Below are 21,604 nucleotides of genomic sequence, written 5' to 3' on the forward strand. Positions count from 1 at the left end.
AAATATCGCTCTTTTTCATATGACAACCTGACAGAGTATATGCCCATCATCGAAAGAAAACGTGAAAAAATTGAGTTTTGTTAGGATTTTCCCTCCCTCTCTCTTTCTCTCTCTCTCTCTCTCTCTCTCTCTCTCTCTTTCTTTCTTTCTTTTTCTCTTTTTGAGCGATAATTATTTCTTTTATAATATTTATAATATTTAGTCTAAATTATTTTCGATACTTTCGTACATAGATTTTTATGCACGCATTTCATAATATTTTACAAATGATATCACACTGTCTCCTACAAAATGATAATATTCTATAAATTTTTATTTCCTTTGAATTGCAATCTAATAAGATCTTATATTATAATGGAAAATGTCGTAATAGAAATGTTGAAATAGAAAGTACAAAATGATTTTTTTAAATATTTATAATATATTGTCAAAATAATAAAAATTTTATGAACGCGTATGAATGGAATTGTCAATATAAAAATGTGACGCAAAGAGAGATAATAAACTGAAATCCCTATGCAATCATATTTCTTACTAACAAAAGAGACTCACAAATTTCCTGTATCCTGATTGGTGAAGATTCAATCTTGAATCTTCAATCTCAATCTTCAATGCAGTGTGATTCGGGCTTTAGGATAATATCATGTTTCACGTACGAATTTGTCCAATGCACCGATTGGATAGAGAATATTTCAAAAGTTTTAGCCAATCAATATATCCCACGTGATCCCACAAAGTTTTACATACATACATACATCAAATGATATGCTTACAATATTAATAATATTTCATATGAAGACTTCTCTTGGAATAATCGGTAAATCATGGACTCGTAATTTGCAAGTATGGCCAAGCATGTATACATTTGTGTATATGTGTGTGTGTGTTACACGAATACTTATCAATCGACTCCGTAATAATCAGACGTTGTGATAAAACTGGATAATACTTGACATATATATCACTATAACATACATTCACATCAGGATGCTATTTACAAATTCTGGCCAATTTTGTACATAGAAGATGTCTCGCTCACGTGTATGGCAAAAGATATGTTTTTATTATTGGGTGGTATTCATAACCACGTATTTTCTCGTTTTCGCTGTCGAGACTATTGCTGAGACGGGACAGCTAACTTTATGCAGCCAAGCATCGATAAATAGGCGCAGGTAGTTACTCCGATTGATGAGTTTTTGTTTCTCAGTCAAATAGATTGTAGCGATATATATTTTTCGAATTATTTTTCGTCTTGATAAATTTTAATACTCTTCCATAATGTTTTTCTATATTATTTTTTTATATAAACATTAATTTTGAGTGATAAATTAAACGCAAATTTAATCAAGTATTTATTAATCCTTTATTAGCCATCCTTTGTTATTAATCCTTTATTAGCCATTTTTATTATCTTTTGAGGATTTATATGACTTTTAATATATGTGAAAATAATTAAAATAAATATTAAAATCTGTATATATCTGTATAATCCTTTTTTAAGAGAAAGAGAAAAATAAAGCCTATAGAAGTTAATTACTACAGTGTAGTTTTGAAATTATATATAATGATTGACAAGTAGAGAACCAAAATATTGAGTAGAATGTCAAAATAGAATAGTGAATATTAATTATTTATATATAGTTTTAATATTTTAATATTTTATTTATTTCATTTTATGTTTGTGAATATTTATAAAAAATATATATTATTTTGCCAGTCTGATATTTGTCAGTACATTAGATGGGAAGATATCCGCACTTGATGGTAATGATGGGCAAAAGCAGTGGACTTTGGATTTTAATGATGGACCAATGTTGTCGTCCAGTATACATAACATAGAAGTAATCAAATTTATACAAATATCTATTAATATTGGATATCACAAATTTCTGTTACCTATTTTTCAATAGTTTCTTAAATAATTATTTTCTAAAACAAAGCAGACATTGATAACTCAAGATCAAATATTAATTTACAGCTTAATGATAATGGACAACTAGTACGTTTCATCCCATCTTTGAGTGGTGGCTTGTATAAATTTGATGGAAATATTTTAGAATCATTGCCAATATCAGCTGATCGATTATTGTATTCATCATTTCATTATTCCGATGATTTAGATTTCTCAGGTGGTAAAAATCTACATACTTATGGTAAGTTTTGTCATATAAACAAATTAGATACTTTAATTTCTTATTAGATATATTATTTTATTTGATCACACAATCTAAAATTGTTTTTTTCTTAATAAATATATTAAAACATACATAATTTTTGTGTAATTAAAAATATAAGAAACTTTTAGACAACTAAGTTTTAAAAAAAAAAATTTGCTTAATTAAATAAGCTTAATTTTCTAATAAAATTTTAATTTAAGATACAGTTATGAAGATATATGTGGTTAAAGATTGTGGAAAATTGTGGAAAATCTTATCCTCAACTATATTATAAAAAAAAAAATTATTTTAAATTGATCTAACAAACTTTGATAACACAAGTATAGTTTTTACAAATCTTGTATATAATTAACATAAAACTTTTGATATTTATCAACAAAAATTTATAATTAATTTTTGAAAAACTATATTCTATATTTTGCATATTTAAAAATTTATTGTTGATATTATATAAATAATAAATTCTCTATAATAGGTGTATCATCCAGCACAGGAAGAATTTTATATGAATGTAAAGTTAAGGAATGTAAGAATACAGACCTGGAAGGACATATTGAACATGATGTACTTATTATTCGTCGTCTTCAGCAAACTATACGAGCTATAGAAGCTCATACAGGTAATGAAAGGTAAATTGAAGTAAATTATGTTATATGTTCTTTCATTATATACACAATGATATATTTAATAACAAAATAGCATATATATAGAATATGTATAGAATAATAGAATATATACAAAATATATATAGAATATATATAGAATAACAGAATATATATTAATAGCTAACAAAATAATATTATTGATTAAAGATGGAACTTCAGTGTTGGACAATTTAATCTAAAGTTACATCGTCATGTAAATGATTGCCTTAATACGGTGCCAGATATAGAAATCAAAGCGGTTATTTCAAAAGGTTTGATTTGGGCTCTTAATAAGAATAATCCTACTGTTATATTATGGCAAAATCAGGTTAGTATAATAATTGTAATTTTTTTGTGTAAAATGATAAAAGGATTTTATTTTTATTAGTTTGATGTTCCAATTGTTTCAATATGGCACGAAGACACATCCAATACTTTTACAAATCAAGAAAATTTAGAAGACAAGCAACAAATTAATTATTTGAAACAAATTAATTTATTTAATGATTCCCAATGGATCTGGAGATCTGCATATCCTACAAGTTCAAGTTTATATTTAGGTATGCATGAAAGACAATTATATGTGCAAGAAAATCCCATTCTTGAAAATTCATTAGATTTGTCTTCTAAGAATGTCATAAATAAGAAATATATCTGGCAACCACGTCCAGCACATGGTATGTAAATTAACATTTAACTTATTTCATTTTTACATTTACAAAAATAATATTTACTATTAATGCCTATATACAAAATATAATTTCAGTTACAGCTCTTACGATTAAATTGCCGAATAACAATAACAATTATGAAGTTTCTGTTGAGACAAATGAATACAAGACAACTGCATTATCTGTGTTATATAATTCAGAATATATTAATGGTAAATAAGACATTGAGATATATCAATATCTTAAAAATTATTGATGTGTGACTGTATAAATATAATTATAATTAAATGTAGTTATATAAAAATAATAAAATATTTAATAAAAATATATAATAAATACTAAATATATAATAAAAATATATTTAATAAAAAATTTAATTAGAATAATTATAGATTTAGACAGATTTATGATTGTGTACTTTTTGTTTGTAGGTGATGGATTTTTTCTGTATTCAACAGACCAATTTATTGACAATGAACAATGTAATGTTAAGGATAATATTACAAAGAATAATAGTAACCCTAACATGAAAGAACATATAATCGAAGAGGAGACCAATACACCTGTTCAAATTATTATAGTATCACTTTGGTATTGGTGGTAAATTCTTTTTTTTTTAAATTCTAATTTTTTGTACTCACATATATATATACAAAATGACAATTTACAACTTAATATTACGTTATTACTAGGAAAGAAGTTTTAATAATATCAATTACAACTGCCATTTTGTTGAATTTTATGCTAACACAACATTTCTTAAGTGCAACGACAGCTGCTACTAAGGATGCTATACTTCCGGTAAGTAAACCTGTAATCTTTTACCAAATGTAGAATTAATTAAATCCTTTTGTTATCTTTTTTTTATTTTGATATTTTATTTTTTTTATTTGATCTGTATTTTCTCTTTGTTTTATTTAAAATTATTTAAAATAAGTATTACATTTCAGCCTTTAATAGTAGAAAGACATGTAGAAACGAAAAGAAATGATTCAGTTAACGATGGCGACGAGAATGTGAGTAACTTTAAATCGCGTTATTTAACGGATTTTGAGCCAGTTGATTGCTTGGGAATGGGAGGCTATGGTGTTGTCTTTGAGGCCAAAAATAAAATTGATGATTGCAATTATGCTATCAAGAGAATTGCTTTGCCAAATAGGTCAGTTCTGAATAAATTATTTTTTTTTTGCTATAAGCACATATTATTAAATGGAATTTAAATAGTGCAAAGAATTTTTTGTATTTTTCTTTGAGACTAACTTTTTGAGATCTTTTCGGTATATAAATTTAAATAAATATAAAAAATATTTAAATATGATTAATAAAATATATAAAAATATCAATTATTAAATAATCTATTATTAAATAATAATTATTAATATAAGAAAACCAAACAGAGAATATTAAGCATATAAATGAATAATTAATTTTTGAAAATATAAATATTATAAAACAAAAAAATTTTAATATATTTTTGTAAATGTCTAAAATGTTATAATTTATAAATGTTTTCAACTTTGCACAATTATATTAATTATGTTATAATAATTTTATTTCTGATAACATTTTATCAAATAATTGTGCGTTTTTTTATTATATTGATGTACTTAGCAACATGTTTTGCTTAAAATTATAAATTTATTTTATTATTTTCTAATAATTCTTTTAAATTTGTAGAGTGCACAGTTAGCACCTAATTGCATTTATAGATAAAATACATTCATAAGAGTAGAATTTTAATTAAGCAAGAATTTTATAAAAGAAATGTTGCATTTCAGCCAAGATTCAAGAGAGCGTGTAATGAGGGAAGTAAAAGCATTAGCTAAATTAGATCATCATAATATTGTAAGATACTTTAATGCTTGGCTGGAATGTCCTCCTACTGGATGGCAAGAGGAACATGATCAACAATGGATTAATAAGCTAAAATTTTCGTCTTCTGCATTCCCTTCGGAAGTAACACAGACTGAAACAAAACCTAATGATTCTATATGCATTGATATTTCTCAAATTGATTCTTCTTCTATAGATAGCGCCTATGAAGCTTTTAAATTAAATAATGTAGATGTGGACGACAGTTCATTTGTTGTATTTGAAAAGTCAGATGAGAAGCATTATGATAATGATGCAATTACTAATGATTGTAGTACTGATAGTTCAAACATATCTTCTTCAAGTAATGAACCTGAAAAAGAATTGCCAAATATGAATTATACCGATCATTCCGAAAGTATTATATTTGAGGAGACTGATAATAATATTGTGGTAGAAAAGAAAGAACATAAACGTCAAAAGTCTTTTTCTTTAAATTTATATAATAAACCGAATAATCACAAATCAGCAAAAATGTTCCTATATATACAAATGCAACTGTGCCAAAGACTCAGTCTCAGGGAATGGCTAAGGCATACATCAACAAGAGATTCCGTTCGAGTATTAAATATTTTTCAGCAAATATTAGATGCTGTGGAATATGTGCATTTGCAAGGGTTAATTCATCGAGATTTAAAGGTAATACTTTAACCTGAGATATGGGTGATATAAATTTTCTATTTAATATAATGTTCTATTTTGTAGTAAAAAATTCCTTTTTTTATAGCCATCAAATATATTTTTTGCTTATGATGATAAAATAAAGATTGGCGATTTTGGCCTTGTAACGGCAATGACTGAGAACTGTGATGGCGCTCATACACCTTCAGCCGAGAATGAGAATATCTCTTTAAAAAATAAAATACATACTGCACGTGTTGGTACACACTTGTATATGTCACCAGAACAAATTAATGGCCAAATGTACAATTACAAAGTAGATATTTATTCTTTAGGAATAATTTTCTTTGAGCTTCTTATACCATTTTTTACTGATATGGAAAGAATAGTTGCACTTTCAAATTTGAAAAAATCTATTTTTCCGGAAAGCTTTGCAGAGAATTATTCTGCTGAGGTAAGACAGTCAAGTGAACATATTAATTTTATTATAAGATTAATAAATCTGCACATATGTGCTGTATTACAACTGAAATATAATAAATCTAACTTTATCTGTTACAGTACAATTTGCTTAATATGATGTTAGATGAAGATCCTGCTAAACGACCTACAACTTTTGGTATTAAAGCAAGGCTACCCTTGCAAAATTATGAAACAGCCGGATTTAATATAGATATAGATTCAAGGTGTCATTTTGAATTGCCACAATTGATTAGAAATTGCTCTATGAGTAGCAGTAATAGTAACAACGAATCATCAGAAAATATAATTCAAGAAAAAAATGCAGGTTATATATATTTTTGACATTCTAATTATTATTAAGTAAAAGATTATTTATTATTATTTTTTCAATAATTTATCCATATTTATATAAAATCAAATAATGTTATACAATTGTATAAAAGATTTGGTATTGCATGAATGTGTGCATCACGCACAGACTTCTATATATTAATTATTGATAATATGTAGAATATATATAATATATAATATTATATATAATATATAATATTGTATATAATATAATACATAATATATAATATTATAGTGTCTATTTATATAATATTATTTGTAAATAAATTACAAGGTATTTACATAAATCTTGTAAGAAATTTCCTACAAATTTCCTGATCTTCCAGATGTTTGTTTAAAATTCCAAGTAACAAGAATATTTTAAAGATTTTTTAGTACAATTTTCTAAAATATATTTTTTTTAATAGTACACATTTTCTAATGTTTTACATTTATACAAGAAAAATTCAAAGTCACTTAAGTTTCATGTACTAGATTTATAAATATACTGAGAAATAAACTGAATAGTTTTCATTAAGATAAAAATTTTTAACTAATTTTTAAATAATCTTTTTGATTTTATATTATTACTAAAAATTAAAATAAAGAACATGCAATGTGTACTGCATATTCAATATTTTGTTAAGACATTGAATATATATGAAGAGACAGATATATATTTAAAATATTTTAAACAATTCACAACTTGACTTATTGACAGATTATCTACTGCTTACAATACAGACACAGTATAAGAACAAAATTATCAAAAAGAGAATTTTTTTTAATTTTCTGGGTCTCCATCAAATTTTATGAAAATTCCCTGATTTTCCCAGTACAAAAAAAAGAGACTGAAGCTTCCAGGTTTTCCATGTTTCGCTAGGGAGTAGACATTATTATTTTCTATATATAATATATAGAAGTCTGTGGCATCACGTTATATGAAAATATTGTATATAAATATATAAATATATAAATAGGAAAAAAAAGAATTAATGTCCCCTTTTCCTTCATAAAATACATTTTTTGGAAAAAGAAAAAAAATTGATTTTTACATTTATAATTATATAATTATAATTTATTTGATTTATTTAATATATTGTTTACATTAATTTGCTATTATATTTATTTACATAGTACAACATATAAATTTTAAAATGGCAACTTTTGAATAACAACTAATTTTTTATTATATTATATTTTATTAAATAAGTTTTTAAAAACCATAAAAAAATATCAATCATATATGTCAATCATATTAATTGTATTAAAGAGATGAATTTTTATATTATATGAAAGAAATTAATTTTTATTCTCTAATATCTATTAAAAGTATATAATATATTATTTTCTTAATATATGAATATTAAATAATAAAAATTTATTTTTCCTTAAATATTATTTGTCAAAAATATATAATGTAATGTATAATTACTAATTTGTTAATAATTACATGTAACTGTACTTTATAAAGTTAACAAAAAGTGAATTAAGAATATTTTTTAAATTTAAAATTGTAAAAAAACATTGTATTTACTATATAATTTCTCTTTATATATTATGTGAAAATCTTTTTTTTATATGTACATACATAATAATAACGATAATTAATTTATATATTTTTTATATGTACATATGTACATTTATATGTACATTTTACCTTCACAAGTGTATATAGAAAAAAATATAAATTTTATTCATAATGATAATAATTGTATGTATGGTACGTAGCATGTTGAATCAATCGGAATAAAAGGCGCCAAAATTTCCTTATTCTGATTGGTCAAGCTTCTCAGTAGCTTCTCTAGTAATTTGCGGATGTACTCAATCGCCATTGGTGGATTTATGGGCGCGCTATACTCGTCGAATCGAAGTTTTTGCTTCTAGTCAATTAACCAATCAATTCGATGAGGTCGTATGAAATCTACCAAACTGCTTTCTCAACAATTTAGCGCGAGAATTCAAAATCGCTTGAAGTCATTATACAAATAGACGCGGTACAAAGTATCGAAAATTAATATTTTTCCTTAAAAATTACGTAAAAAAGAGTATTTAATACAATTATACGCATTTAAATTTTAACAAACTCTCCGACTCTAGTTGTCTTTAAAATGTGTAAAAATATGAAGAATAATATAATTTCCCTCTTTTCATATATAAATTTATATTGCATTATATATAGGCAATTTTTTTCATTTCTTCAAATTCTTCTTTATTAAAAAAACAATGCAAAAATTAAAGCTCTTAAATTACTTCTTTAATATTTTTAACAGCTGGCCTGAATTATTTGACTTGATGCTTGATGTCGATGATGCCGGTAATGCCGGTAATGCCGGTCTGGCCAAGTCTGGCGCGAATAGGCGTGATCGTAATTGTATGTCCGACGTGTTTCAATTCCTCAAATAATTATAATAAGTTCATTGAGTACGTATAATTATATATATTAATTTAGCATATTTTTTTACTTAAAAAAAATACATTATTTTAATGATTTTAATATTTTTTCGTTTAGATATGTATATGTTCTCCAATCTAACCTAACCTACTTTGTAGTTTTTTTTTTTCTGTAAACAATTTTATTTGTCATCATGCCTATATATATATTATTTTATTTCTAATTTTTTTCTTTATTTTTATATTTTCTTAATTTTTATACTTTCTTGATTTTTATCTTGTTTTTTCTTCAAACATCAAAAACATCAGTAACATTTTCTTTTTTATTATTTACTAGATTCAGAGGTAAAAAAGTGTTTATTTTTTCAATTTTTTCAATTTTGTATGCTTTTATTATATATTTGCACTATTGCGATTTATATGATTTTTATATATTTATATATTTGTTCTTTTTTTCAGTAATACATTTAGCAAATGATAAATATTACAGAAATGGAGCCATTAAAAATATATTTAGACTCTTTAGAGATGGCTGGAAAAATGGTAGATAAGCATATTATTGCAGACAGTAACTTTCCATCTTTAATTAATCTTATGCGATACAATGTGCAAGGTAAATTATATATCTTTAAAAAAAAAACTATAGTTCTAAATAACAATAAAAATTTTGACTAACTGTGATTGGATATATCTCATAGGTGGACCAACTGTTAGTGGCCTTGATGATCATGATTATCCTAATTTAAATGGTGCATCGATATGCTTAACAAGTATTAATCAAATGAAAATACATAGTAAAATTCCTTTGCCTTCAGAAGTAATGGAGCATTTTGGTCGTATCCTTTCTAAATATGCAAAACAAATATTTTATTTTACTTTAAACAGATAATTTTATATAAATGTAAATTTAAATATTCTTTTTCTTATTTATTTCTTAACAAAAAAAATATAGATATGCAATGCCATTGCATGATGGGTCTTTTTACAGAAATTTCGAAAGCATGGCTCACAATTGACAGTGATATTTATCTATGGTCCTATGAAAATGAGTAAGCATATTCTAAATTTTATTGTATTAATATGTAAATTCATAAATTTATATGCAAAACTGAAATGTATATAAATAAAATTTTTTATGTAAAATAGGTCTGATGTTGCTTACTTTGATGGTTTAAATGAAACTATTATAAGCGTAGGCTTAGTAAAACCCAAGGCAGATATCTTCCAGAGTTATGTCAAGTACTTATTAATTCTTACAACAACAGTAGAAATAACTATTCTTGGTGTTACAATACTTGATGAAACAAAAGGTATAATTTATTAAAATTCTGTTTATTTTTTTATACATCTTATGAATTGTATTAAGTATATATATCATTGGTTTTATTTATATATCCACAGAAGTACAGTTAGTTCCAGAACCAATTTTCACTGTTACTACTGATGGAGTAGGAATTACTACAATTGCTAATACTAATAGTGGTAGAATCTTTCTCGGTGGTAGAAATGGTTCACTATTTGAAATATATTATCAGGTTGGACCTTTAAACTTTTAATACTGACATTTTGTAAAGATCGACGCATTATATTGCATTTTTATTTTAATTTTTTTTGTGCATTTAGGCAGAGAGCAGCTGGTTCGGTAAACGATGTAAAAAAATAAATCATTCAGAAGGTCCATTATCATTTCTAATACCTTCATTTGTTACTATGGCATTGTCAGAAGAAGAAGCTATAATACAGATATCTGTGGACGATTCGCGAAATATTTTATACACTTTAGGTGATAGAGGTACAATTACAGTTTGGGATATTAATAGTGGTGGTGCATCTAGAATCACATCATTATCTCAAGCATCTTTGGTACAAATTGCTGTTAATGTTGTTAAGTAAGTAATATTTCTTGTAATATTACATAAATAATGAAATTATATAACACAATCTTTCTCTTTCAGAACTTTAGACAGTAACAACTTCCGACCTCTCGTAAGCATATCGGCGATAACGGAATCCGAATCGGTACATTTAAATTTAGTCGTTGTTGCAGCGACTGGAACTCGTTTTTACTTCAGTTGCACTTCAGTTACAAATCCTTCAAGTAGACCACAAGGTTTACAATTAATACACGTTAGGTTACCACCAGGCTATGCTGCAAATGCTCCAGTAATGAGACCACGCAAAGTGCAAATGGCATATTATCGAAAAGGTAAATTGTTTATTCATAATACATTATGAATAAATACATTAGAAATAAGATGTTAGAAATGACTAGTTTGAATGTTTTTTTTTAGGAACTCTTATTCTTGTTTGCGGTGGTGACACGGAAACTGCATGGTGTTTAAGTAATGACGCTTATCCATTTACAAATTATTTGGCTGAAACTCAGAGTATCTTGCCTCTTGATAGCCCAGCTTGGGCTATGGAAGAGATTATAAGAGATTCAGCTATACATATAGAAAAACAAAGCACCACTCAAGGTGAACCTCCACTTTTAGTGCGTCAACACATGGAACCACCAAGAAAATTTATATTTTTAACAGCACAGGTGTGTTTACACAAATATATATATGTACACAAAATAGGCAAATATTTTTTAGATTTATGTAATACATATTACTTATTATTAATTTATGATAATTATATTGCAGGGTGCGATAATTTTAATGCAAGTACGTCCTGTAGATATTCTGAGACAGCTTCTTTTAGAACAACGTGGACCTGATACTGAAGCAGTACGCGCATATTTTCAAACGCAGTCTCTGGAACAAGCTTGTGCTACATGCTTAATTTTGGCAACACTTGAAAGTGCTCAAAATGCTCAGGTATAAAAATCTATTTTCTTTTACTTATACTTATATATATATATATATAATTGTATATATATGTTTTGCAAATTTGTATTATTATATTCATTATTTTGTACACTTCATTATTAATAATAATTTCGTGAAAATTACATTAGTTGTCAGAATGGGCGACTCGTGCATTTTTCCTATATGGTAGTCAAAGGATAGCTGGAATAGGTCCTGCAATTGATATGCATGGTTTTTCTAGTATACATCCAGGTATATATATACATATTGATTTATATTATACAAAATTGAAATGTTGCATATCTGAATATTTAATTTATATTAAAAATTAATTTTAATTTAGCAGATTTACGCACATCTACACCTAGGGTGCCACCCTTCGATTGTCGAGCCCAAGCCTTCCGATCACCCGCACAAATGGGTCTCGGCACCACAGATATTGCCTTACAACATTTCTCTGCTAAACATAGCGGATTGTATTTGTATGTAGGAAGAATACTTCGGCCTATATGGAATATAAGATGTATAAAACAAGAAATGATAAATAACAAAAATGTGGTAAGTATATAATGCAAGAAAAGAATTATTATTATTATATATATATATTCTACATTACAAAATTTCTCAGATTGGTTAAAAAAACACTATCTCTTATATCTCTTATAATATCTCTTATAATCAATTTTATTGCTTATTGTTTATATGATATATATATATATATATATATATATATATATATATATATATTTATGTTTTTATTAGTTCGAAAAATTAAGGTAGACTCGTGTTTGTATTACTATTAGTTTTATCTTTAAAATTAGAATATTTAATATTTTAATTTATTATAATTTAATTTATGCATCATAATTAAATTATAAAACTTATAAATTGTAAATATTATAATTATTTTTTCTAGATATCCAGTACAATACCAGCAACACAAATAACTTGGATTTTAGGACATTTGCAAGCATTAAAATCTTTCTTGAATAAAAATACGCATATCACAAAACAGTATGTATTATTTTAAAAAATTATTTTATATATTGACATATTATATATCCCTATATAATAGAGAAGAGGGAGGAAGAGAGAGAAAGAAAGAGAGAGAGAGAGAGTGCATAATATTTTATTTTATTTCGACAAATTGAGATTAAAATTAAGTGTGTTTATCCTTAGACAAAGCACAAGTAGTAGAACATTAACAGATGAAACGACGATTCAAAGTCATTTTCAAGAACCGATTGTAGAAGAAAGAAACTCGTTGGATGCTTTAAAAGTTTTCATTACTCATGCCTGTGAGGTTTTGGGTTTATGGAAGATATTATGCGAGAATCGGTTAAATAACATTATCAGCTGTTTATCAAAGGTTATTATTTATTTTGAGTTAAATTTTTTTCTTAGGAAATTAGTTTCTATTTTAAAGATAGAGAAGATTAATTAAGATGTACATTGATATTTTTCAGGATCAGATTGCTCAATTTTCTACAGCCACTTTTAGAGATTTGATTTTAATAGGCCATGAGATATCTTCTCTACTCATTATTCATTTGATTGATAGGTAAGAGTTAATAAAAGGTGTTAACAAATTTTATAATGATTTATGATTAATATGTTATAGTTATCTTGGCGATAATGCGTCAGTGGATTCTGTAAGCGCAAAATTAAGAGAAGTATGTCCCAATCTGTACAGAACTGAAGATGCTGTTTGCTCCAAGGTATTATTTTACATAATTCATGCAAGCTAATGTTTATGTATATATTAATATTATATATAAATATCTTTGTAATTTAGGCGAACGAAATTCTCTTAAAAGCAAAAAATTCCACAAATCCTGAGGAAAAAGAATGTTATCTTAAAGCTGCTTTAAAGGTATATTATGATGCGTTATTTGCATAATTTATAATCCAACATTTGATATTACTTAATAAATATGTGTAGCTTTGTAAAGAGGTGGCACCCAGGTTGAATTTGAGTGCAGTATGTCAGCAGTTTGTGGCATGTCAATTTTACACGGGAGTACTTGAATTGTGTATCTGCTGTGCAGAAAGAGTAGATCCCAATAATGCTGCTTCGCATTATTACAAAAGCAACGAACCTATGGAGGATCAAGAAGGAAATCTGGCTTTTGCAAAACGGTACTCGTTAACTCGTTACAATGGTGGTACATATCTTTGCAAATAGCTGTAAAGAATTTTAATAATTTAATCTATTTTTTCATATTTTTTACAGTTCGGAAATTTATAAGGAATTTACTGCAATGTTAGATCACTTGTATCATCAAAGCATCTCTAATCCTTTAACACCAACTATACCGAGCAAACCTGGGCCGCCTTTGCAAACTACATCAACTAGTACAGTAACACCAGCGAAAAAGATAGTAAGAAACGCTCATTACACACTTTTTTAATTATTCAAAATATTTTAAGATTAGACTAGACTTCTTTTTTTCTTAGTTGCACGAGATCATTGGCGATGCACTGCAGGCACCTTGCGAAACACTTCATTCCAGTATTTATACTTGGATGATAGATCGAGGACTTCATGGTGAATTAATTGCACTCGCTGCACCTTCGCTGGAAACTTACCTTAATCGTATTAATGCGCCTGAATTACTCTGGCAGTTTTACGAGAGGAACAAAAATCACGCAGCCGCGGCAAAAATTTTGGATTCCTTAGCTAGCAAAGTCGGGTACGTACGTATTATTTGGATAGTATGTTTGTTTCGCAAAAATAAAAAAATCTTTGTTCATCTCGTACAGGTCAGAGATACCACTGTCAAAGAGAGTCGAATATTTAGCACGAGCGGTTGTATGCATGCGAAGTGATCAAACTGGATATGCTCCTTATCTTGGAGTTTTTTTACGTGAATTAGAAGATAAATTAGAAGTAGCTAGGATGCAACAACAGGTATATTCCAAACTGTCAATAGTTATGATTATATATATATTCAAGTAATCTCTACAAGCTAGGATATTTTTATAATTTAGATTTTTTTATATCTATGATTATTGAAAAATATCTTTGAAAAGAGAGATAACAAAAGATCATTGTCTCATTATCTCTAAATCTAAGCAAATATTGATTAGAATATTATTAATTAACATATATATTTGCTTAAATAATTAACAGATACTTGATATTATATGCAACCAACAAAATCTATTCGATTCTATGTTAGTTACGGATGCAAAATTGAGATTAAATTCTTCATTGCTTGACATTACACAGGTTTGTAATTTTATGTATATAGATATATCACGTTTTATCTATATTTTCAAAAACATTTTTATGTAAAACTTTAATTACAGTTATATGAAGAATATGCAGAACCTTTACAGCTTTGGGAATGCAAATTGGCTATAATTCATTGCTCGGGTCATCAAGATGACATGTTAATTAAAGGAATTTGGACAAACATAATCGATAATGGTATGCAAGGCAATATTTTATTTATTTACAATATTGTTCTCAATAATTCTCAATAATTTTGTCAAATCTTTTTTATGATAGAATTAGAAAATGCAACAGAACCTTCAAATGAAGATAAAATGACCATTTTAATGAGTAAAATTAAATTACTTGGCCAAGAATATATTGGATCACCGCATTGTTTTCCAGTTGGTAATTATTTCATATCTGATTATTTTTTTATTGAAGTCTTATGTCATTTGTATATTATATCTCTTAATATATATCTCCTTGTGTTTTTTAATATTTTTTTTACACACGCATTTTAGATTTTCTAGTGAAACAATTGGAAATAAAGGCATGTAAATATAAAGTATCTAACATTAGTATCATAACTGGGTTTTTGGAATTGGGAATAGCAATGGAAGATCTCTTAGATATTTATGACAAGTAAGTATACTATATAAATACAAATTTTTATGTTCTAGTACTGCAAAGTAACAAATATTGTTTGTCTTTAGAATGATCGGCAAGAATACTCGTACTTGGTTAAATGAAGGCAACGAATTTCATCTAATCGAATCGACAGCAAATTTGGTAAATTATTTCATAGCAAATTCGAACATAACAAATAATTTTATCAGGTAAGTATCGTTGGTAATGTACAATACTGATTATATTTAATCTTAATTTCTTAAAGACCAAAATTTAGATTTATATAAATTAAAAAAAGAAAAACTTATTTTAAACAAAAGCTTAAGCAAACAATAACTTATTTTAAACAAAAGCAAAAGAATATTCTTAGTTTTTAACTACCATCAAAGAATCAACTTGATTTTAATACAAAACTAGATTTTTAGCAAAACTTTATTCATTACAGGAGAAAAATAATAACAAAATGTCAGGATGTTATTTCGAAATGTTTAACAACGCTGTTCAGTAAACCTAATGGTGGAGATCTTGATAAAGAAATAACAAATCTGCGATCAATCCAAAGCATATTGAATCGTATGTGAAACAACAAAAATGAATATATATACAGATTTTGATATACCTTACATGAGAAGAAACCTTTGTGACCTCTAATTATTTAATACTTTCTTCTAACAAAAAAACCACGTATTTATACATATGATGTTACTTAGATAAATTAACTGCTCAACTTTTGTGAATCTTTATTAAGAAGTATACAATTTATTCAGTCAATTTTACTGTTCAATCTTTCACAAAGTTGTAAATTCTAATAATGCTGTATCAAGTTATTATGTAAAATTTACAAATACATACATCTATGTTATGTATTTAAAAATATATCTATATATTTATACTTACCAATCATTTTATATTAAAAACATGTCAAGTTGATTAAAAGATTAAATCATAAAAAAATGCAAATTTAAATTTTATGTAAAGATGCAGAAAGAGGGAAATAATTGTTTATATACTAGATTATATGTAGAATGGAAACACAAATTATGTAGAATAAAAAAACTAACAAATAAGTTTTAAATTGAGGGACCCAGTCTAAGCAATAAACTAAGTAATAAAATGTAACATAAAATGTGACAATTTTTATTACTTTCTATAATTCTATATGCATAGCCAAACTGTATCTTTAACCTCCAAAATAAAAAAAATTATCTCAGTAAATAACTTTTTAGTTATATTAATAATTATATATGGCACTAGAATAATCTTTAATTGCTAAGAACCAAAATAATTCTTTCTCTTAAGACTGAAAAATTATGCAATAGAGAAAAATTCTATAAATAAAATTTTATTTAAAATATTTAAAAATCTCTAGCCACATTTGTATAAGAATTTTATTTCATTTGTAACAAATTTGTTTTTAAATAATTAAATATATAAATATTTAATATAATAAATTCTAAATAATTTTATAAATGCAATTTCTTATATTATCTAAAAAATTTAAAATAATTTATGTAAGCTCATATATGTGCAAATTTTGATATAACTGCATAAATTATTGCTTTAGAAATCGACAATCTAAGTTTCTTCAGACATGTTTATTAAATGTTTCATGTTTTGATTTGATTATGGAACCTGTTCAACTGCAATTTCAATTCAAAATGTCTGTCATATTTTTTACATTATTTTTATATTTCATATTATCTATCATATTTTTGTGTATAAAATCAGATAAACACGAATTTCTTTTTAAATTTGAAGCGAACGAGATCGTACCATCGTATCAAAATATTTTGGGGCCCTGAAAAGGGCCATTTGTGATATTGTGGATCCGCAGTCAACCATCGTAAGTTGTTGTCTCACATTGCCAATTTATGATTACGCTTTCTTTTCAGTCTTCTTCGGCAATAGCACAGCTTGAATGTTCGGCAAGACACCACCTTGAGCGATGGTTACACCAGACAACAGCTTGTTCAATTCCTCGTCATTGCGAATGGCAAGCTGCAAGTGTCTTGGAATGATTCTCGTTTTCTTATTATCCCGTGCTGCATTTCCAGCCAATTCCAATACTTCAGCGGCGAGATATTCCATTACCGCGGCCAGGTAAACCGGAGCACCGGCACCGACGCGTTCCGCGTAATTTCCCTTCCTCAATAACCGATGAATACGACCCACGGGAAATTGCAGTCCAGCTCGATTGGAACGGCTCTTCGCTTTGCCCTTTATTTTACCACCTTTGCCACGTCCAGACATCTTGACGACTTGATAAAGTTGAGTAGCCTCGATACGTATAGCACGATGGTCAAACACAATTTGTGCCAGTCTACCAGAAGCAGCAGGTATTTATAGGCGATTGTGGTAGTAGCGTTCAACCAATGGCGTGCGAGCAAAGCTGTCATTGGTTGAAATGCTATGATTCAACGTACATTTTCAAAATGCTTCTATATTGCAGCTATCAACGTATTTTCACATCTTTCTCGTTTAATAAAATATAAATAATAATGATTTATTAATAATCTAACGCACAAATGAATAGCGATATAATATTGTGTGTGTGTGTGTGTGTGTGTGTGTGTATATTCATATATATATATATATATATATATATATATATATATATATATATATATATATAAAAGTAAATTATATTTATATTAATCAAATATATATTATATAGCATAGTTATATATGTATATTATATTAATACAATTATATAATTCCTAACAGAAATTAAATTTTTAAAAATTGACATATTAGGATATGTTTTACACGATAATTCTCTCTGCAAGATTATATTCAAAAGTATTTAAAAATGTATTAAAAAACATCTAAATCAAATTTATTTCAGCTAATATCCGCTTCAAATTAATGTCTTTTTTCGGCTCGATTTATAATGTGTAAATAACTTTTCCTATTGTTAAATAATTCTCAAATTTTTGTTGCCTTAATGCTGCGAGTTGTATTTCCAACAACATTTAGGCGTCATTCTGTATGTCCATATAAACAAACGACAAAGATATATGGACTTCGATTTATGTATTATGAAAGAACAACTAAATTAATTTTTCGAAATAAATAATACTTATTTATAAAAAAAAAAAAAATAGAAAGAAAACTTTAACATTATTATTTACAATCAGTCTATTTCATGAATAAATCTAAAGTATTTTTTATATTTGTCAAATTCATCGATGTTTAAAAAGGCAACAAATTTGAGCAATAATATCATAAATCTTGCATAAAAACTATTTGCTAATTATTATTAAATTCCTCTATTTTAAGATAAATCCGTCTATTTAGAAAAGTGATAAAATATACTTGAGTGTCGTCATTTATATATATTCATTAATTAAATTTTCTTCGTCTCAACTTAATAAGACGAGGAATTTATATATGAATTCAATAATACAAAAAACTTGGCTATTCTCTAATATTTATACATCTTTGTCTTTTCGTATATTATATAAATTTGATAAATGAAGAGATGTTTCTCTTTCTCTTGAAATAATATTTAATATACTTATTTAAATTATAATTCAATGTATAAGTAGAGAATTTTTATTTTTAAAATCTGAATAAAATAATCCTTAAATATGTAATAAAATTCTACATATTTTCGAATGTCAATAAAATATAGTTAATTGAAATAAAAAAATTTGGATAATATTAAATACTATATATATATGTTGTGTACACATAAAATGTAAATAAAAAATAAAATTTGCAAGCAAATAGAATCATTTAGAATTATGAAAATTTATAATATGAAATCTATAATACATTATACGAATTATCAATTTAGTAAGTACTCGAAAGATTATTTGCGATTATAATCACTATTTAGATAATGTATATATTATTTATAATATATATTTATAATTTGTATAAAAATTTAATTTTTATATAATAATAATTATAACAATATTTCTTTCTACATTATGCAAACTATAAAAAATATTTAATTTCAATATAACTGAAAGAACTTTTACACTTTTAAATCAGGATGATATAAGCACAAATGATAAGTTTGCAATTATTTAAAAAATTATAAACTTATCGACAAATATGTATTTTGGAATTGAAAACGAATTATTCATACATCTATAATTATTTTAATATAATTTAGTTATAAATTTATATTACGAAATATATTGCTAATAAGAAGATATTCTTTGGAAGAAAAATTGTTGGCCCTGAAAAGGGCCGATTGTTTATTAATTTTAAGCATTTAAGCTCGCTCGCCACGAATGCGACGTGCCAATTGGATATCTTTAGGCATGATAGTGACGCGCTTAGCATGAATAGCGCATAAATTGGTGTCTTCAAACAATCCTACGAGATATGCTTCGCTAGCTTCCTGGAGAGCCATTACAGCGGAACTTTGGAAACGTAAATCAGTCTTAAAATCTTGAGCGATCTCGCGAACGAGTCGTTGGAACGGTAATTTACGGATCAACAATTCCGTACTTTTTTGATAACGACGAATCTCGCGAAGGGCCACAGTACCGGGCCTATAACGATGAGGCTTCTTCACGCCACCGGTAGCTGGGGCGCTCTTTCTTGCGGCTTTAGTAGCGAGCTGTTTGCGAGGAGCTTTTCCTCCTGTCGATTTGCGAGCAGTCTGCTTAGTACGTGCCATCGTAGTCAACGTAACGTCCGATTATCTTTAAAGCGCTTCGTCAGATTTGAAACATTCTGACGAAATCATTGTCGTTATATACCGGGTTGCACAATCGCTCGACGCACCTGATTGGTTGGTATTACAGGAGTGGGGAGGACAGATTGATGCGGCGATCCTATTGGTGGACGTCGTTGTGGTGGGAATTGGCCTGCGACCATGGAATAAAACCGCGGTGTTCGCTAAGTCGAGCAAAATTCGTTCTGCTCTTGTCGAGGTGATAGTACGACTCTTGTAAGCGTATTACGATGACTGGTCGCGGTAAGGGAGGTAAGGGATTGGGAAAAGGAGGAGCGAAGAGACATCGTAAGGTACTTCGCGACAACATTCAAGGCATCACTAAGCCAGCTATTCGTCGTCTTGCACGTCGTGGTGGTGTCAAGCGTATATCTGGATTGATCTACGAAGAGACGCGTGGCGTACTGAAAGTATTCCTCGAGAACGTGATTCGTGACGCGGTTACTTATACCGAGCATGCAAAAAGGAAGACTGTCACTGCTATGGACGTCGTCTACGCCCTAAAGCGTCAAGGAAGAACTCTGTACGGCTTCGGCGGTTAAACATAGACAATTGTTCTTACAATACAAACGGCCCTTTTCAGGGCCACAAATTCTCAAACATTGGAATTTTCTTATTAGCAATATTACGTTTAATTTAAAAGAATTATTGGATATGACATATATAGATAATAACATTTCAATACTTTATTTATCAGTGCTTTTTGCCGCTAAACAATTCGATATTGAAATTTTAAGAAATTAAATTGCCATTATACATATATTTATTTGCAAATATTTAAAAATGAAGCATTTAATGAAGAAAAAAAAAAAAAAAAATTAGAAGCAAATTTATATAAATCTTTTATTCGGAATTAATAAACGAACAAGATGAAAATTAAATATATATGTATGTATTGAAATATACATTTCATTTGTTTACAAATTTAATTAATAAGTCATTAATTTATGGTCCTACAAGATTTTTCTATATGTCTAAAATATATATATTCAAAATATGTTTGAAAAATTTGTGCTTATATATAGTTAGATATTTTTTTATTTACAATACTAAGAAAAAAATTAATTTTATTTAATTTTT

General features: G+C 26.9%; 5 protein-coding genes across 7 annotated transcripts; 3 read left to right on the forward strand and 2 right to left on the reverse strand.

The window, feature by feature from the left end:
• The first annotated feature begins 765 nt into the window (after positions 1 to 765).
• On the forward strand, positions 766 to 6,943 carry LOC126851957 (eukaryotic translation initiation factor 2-alpha kinase-like). Of its 2 annotated transcripts, XR_007687740.1 has the most exons (14): positions 767 to 1,172; positions 1,718 to 1,841; positions 1,979 to 2,153; positions 2,653 to 2,806; positions 2,990 to 3,149; positions 3,210 to 3,498; positions 3,588 to 3,704; positions 3,924 to 4,092; positions 4,185 to 4,293; positions 4,443 to 4,651; positions 5,271 to 6,003; positions 6,092 to 6,241; positions 6,321 to 6,439; positions 6,547 to 6,562. XR_007687740.1 is itself a non-coding variant. In XM_050596341.1 (13 exons), the coding sequence occupies exons 1-13, from the start codon at positions 1,027 to 1,029 to the stop codon at positions 6,787 to 6,789; spliced, it is 2,976 nt and encodes a 991-aa protein (XP_050452298.1). In that variant the 5' UTR covers positions 766 to 1,026; the 3' UTR covers positions 6,790 to 6,943. The 2 variants fall into 2 exon arrangements, 1 of the variants encoding a protein (XP_050452298.1); XM_050596341.1 differs by having other exon boundaries at positions 766 to 1,172; positions 6,092 to 6,439; positions 6,547 to 6,943.
• A 2,140-nt stretch (positions 6,944 to 9,083) lies between these two features.
• LOC126851949 (nuclear pore complex protein Nup155) lies at positions 9,084 to 17,057 on the forward strand. 2 transcript variants are annotated; one of them, XM_050596311.1, is made up of 27 exons: positions 9,084 to 9,201; positions 9,631 to 9,784; positions 9,870 to 10,007; positions 10,124 to 10,220; positions 10,318 to 10,481; positions 10,573 to 10,706; positions 10,795 to 11,060; positions 11,127 to 11,377; positions 11,463 to 11,716; positions 11,820 to 11,993; positions 12,134 to 12,236; positions 12,331 to 12,542; positions 12,901 to 12,998; positions 13,164 to 13,353; positions 13,451 to 13,545; positions 13,606 to 13,702; positions 13,780 to 13,857; positions 13,927 to 14,123; positions 14,218 to 14,365; positions 14,442 to 14,677; positions 14,748 to 14,895; positions 15,118 to 15,216; positions 15,297 to 15,417; positions 15,499 to 15,609; positions 15,726 to 15,846; positions 15,918 to 16,040; positions 16,277 to 17,057. In XM_050596311.1, the coding sequence occupies exons 2-27, from the start codon at positions 9,646 to 9,648 to the stop codon at positions 16,410 to 16,412; spliced, it is 3,930 nt and encodes a 1,309-aa protein (XP_050452268.1). In that variant the 5' UTR covers positions 9,084 to 9,201; positions 9,631 to 9,645; the 3' UTR covers positions 16,413 to 17,057. The 2 variants fall into 2 exon arrangements, with proteins under 2 accessions (XP_050452268.1, XP_050452267.1); XM_050596310.1 differs by having other exon boundaries at positions 12,328 to 12,542; positions 16,277 to 17,056.
• A 571-nt stretch (positions 17,058 to 17,628) lies between these two features.
• Positions 17,629 to 18,135, reverse strand: LOC126852049 (histone H2A-like). Its single transcript, XM_050596530.1, has one exon. It carries the CDS (start codon positions 18,079 to 18,081, stop codon positions 17,707 to 17,709), a length of 375 nt encoding a protein of 124 aa, XP_050452487.1. The 5' UTR covers positions 18,082 to 18,135; the 3' UTR covers positions 17,629 to 17,706.
• A 1,885-nt stretch (positions 18,136 to 20,020) lies between these two features.
• Positions 20,021 to 20,504, reverse strand: LOC126852045 (histone H3). Its single transcript, XM_050596527.1, has one exon. The coding sequence runs from the start codon at positions 20,465 to 20,467 to the stop codon at positions 20,057 to 20,059; it is 411 nt and encodes a 136-aa protein (XP_050452484.1). The 5' UTR covers positions 20,468 to 20,504; the 3' UTR covers positions 20,021 to 20,056.
• A 201-nt stretch (positions 20,505 to 20,705) lies between these two features.
• LOC126852057 (histone H4) lies at positions 20,706 to 21,108 on the forward strand. Its single transcript, XM_050596539.1, has one exon. It carries the CDS (start codon positions 20,755 to 20,757, stop codon positions 21,064 to 21,066), a length of 312 nt encoding a protein of 103 aa, XP_050452496.1. The 5' UTR covers positions 20,706 to 20,754; the 3' UTR covers positions 21,067 to 21,108.
• Positions 21,109 to 21,604: the final 496 nt, after the last annotated feature.

This window comes from Cataglyphis hispanica, chromosome 9 (genome assembly GCF_021464435.1).
Source record: "Cataglyphis hispanica isolate Lineage 1 chromosome 9, ULB_Chis1_1.0, whole genome shotgun sequence".
NCBI classification, from domain to species: Eukaryota; Metazoa; Arthropoda; class Insecta; order Hymenoptera; family Formicidae; genus Cataglyphis; species Cataglyphis hispanica.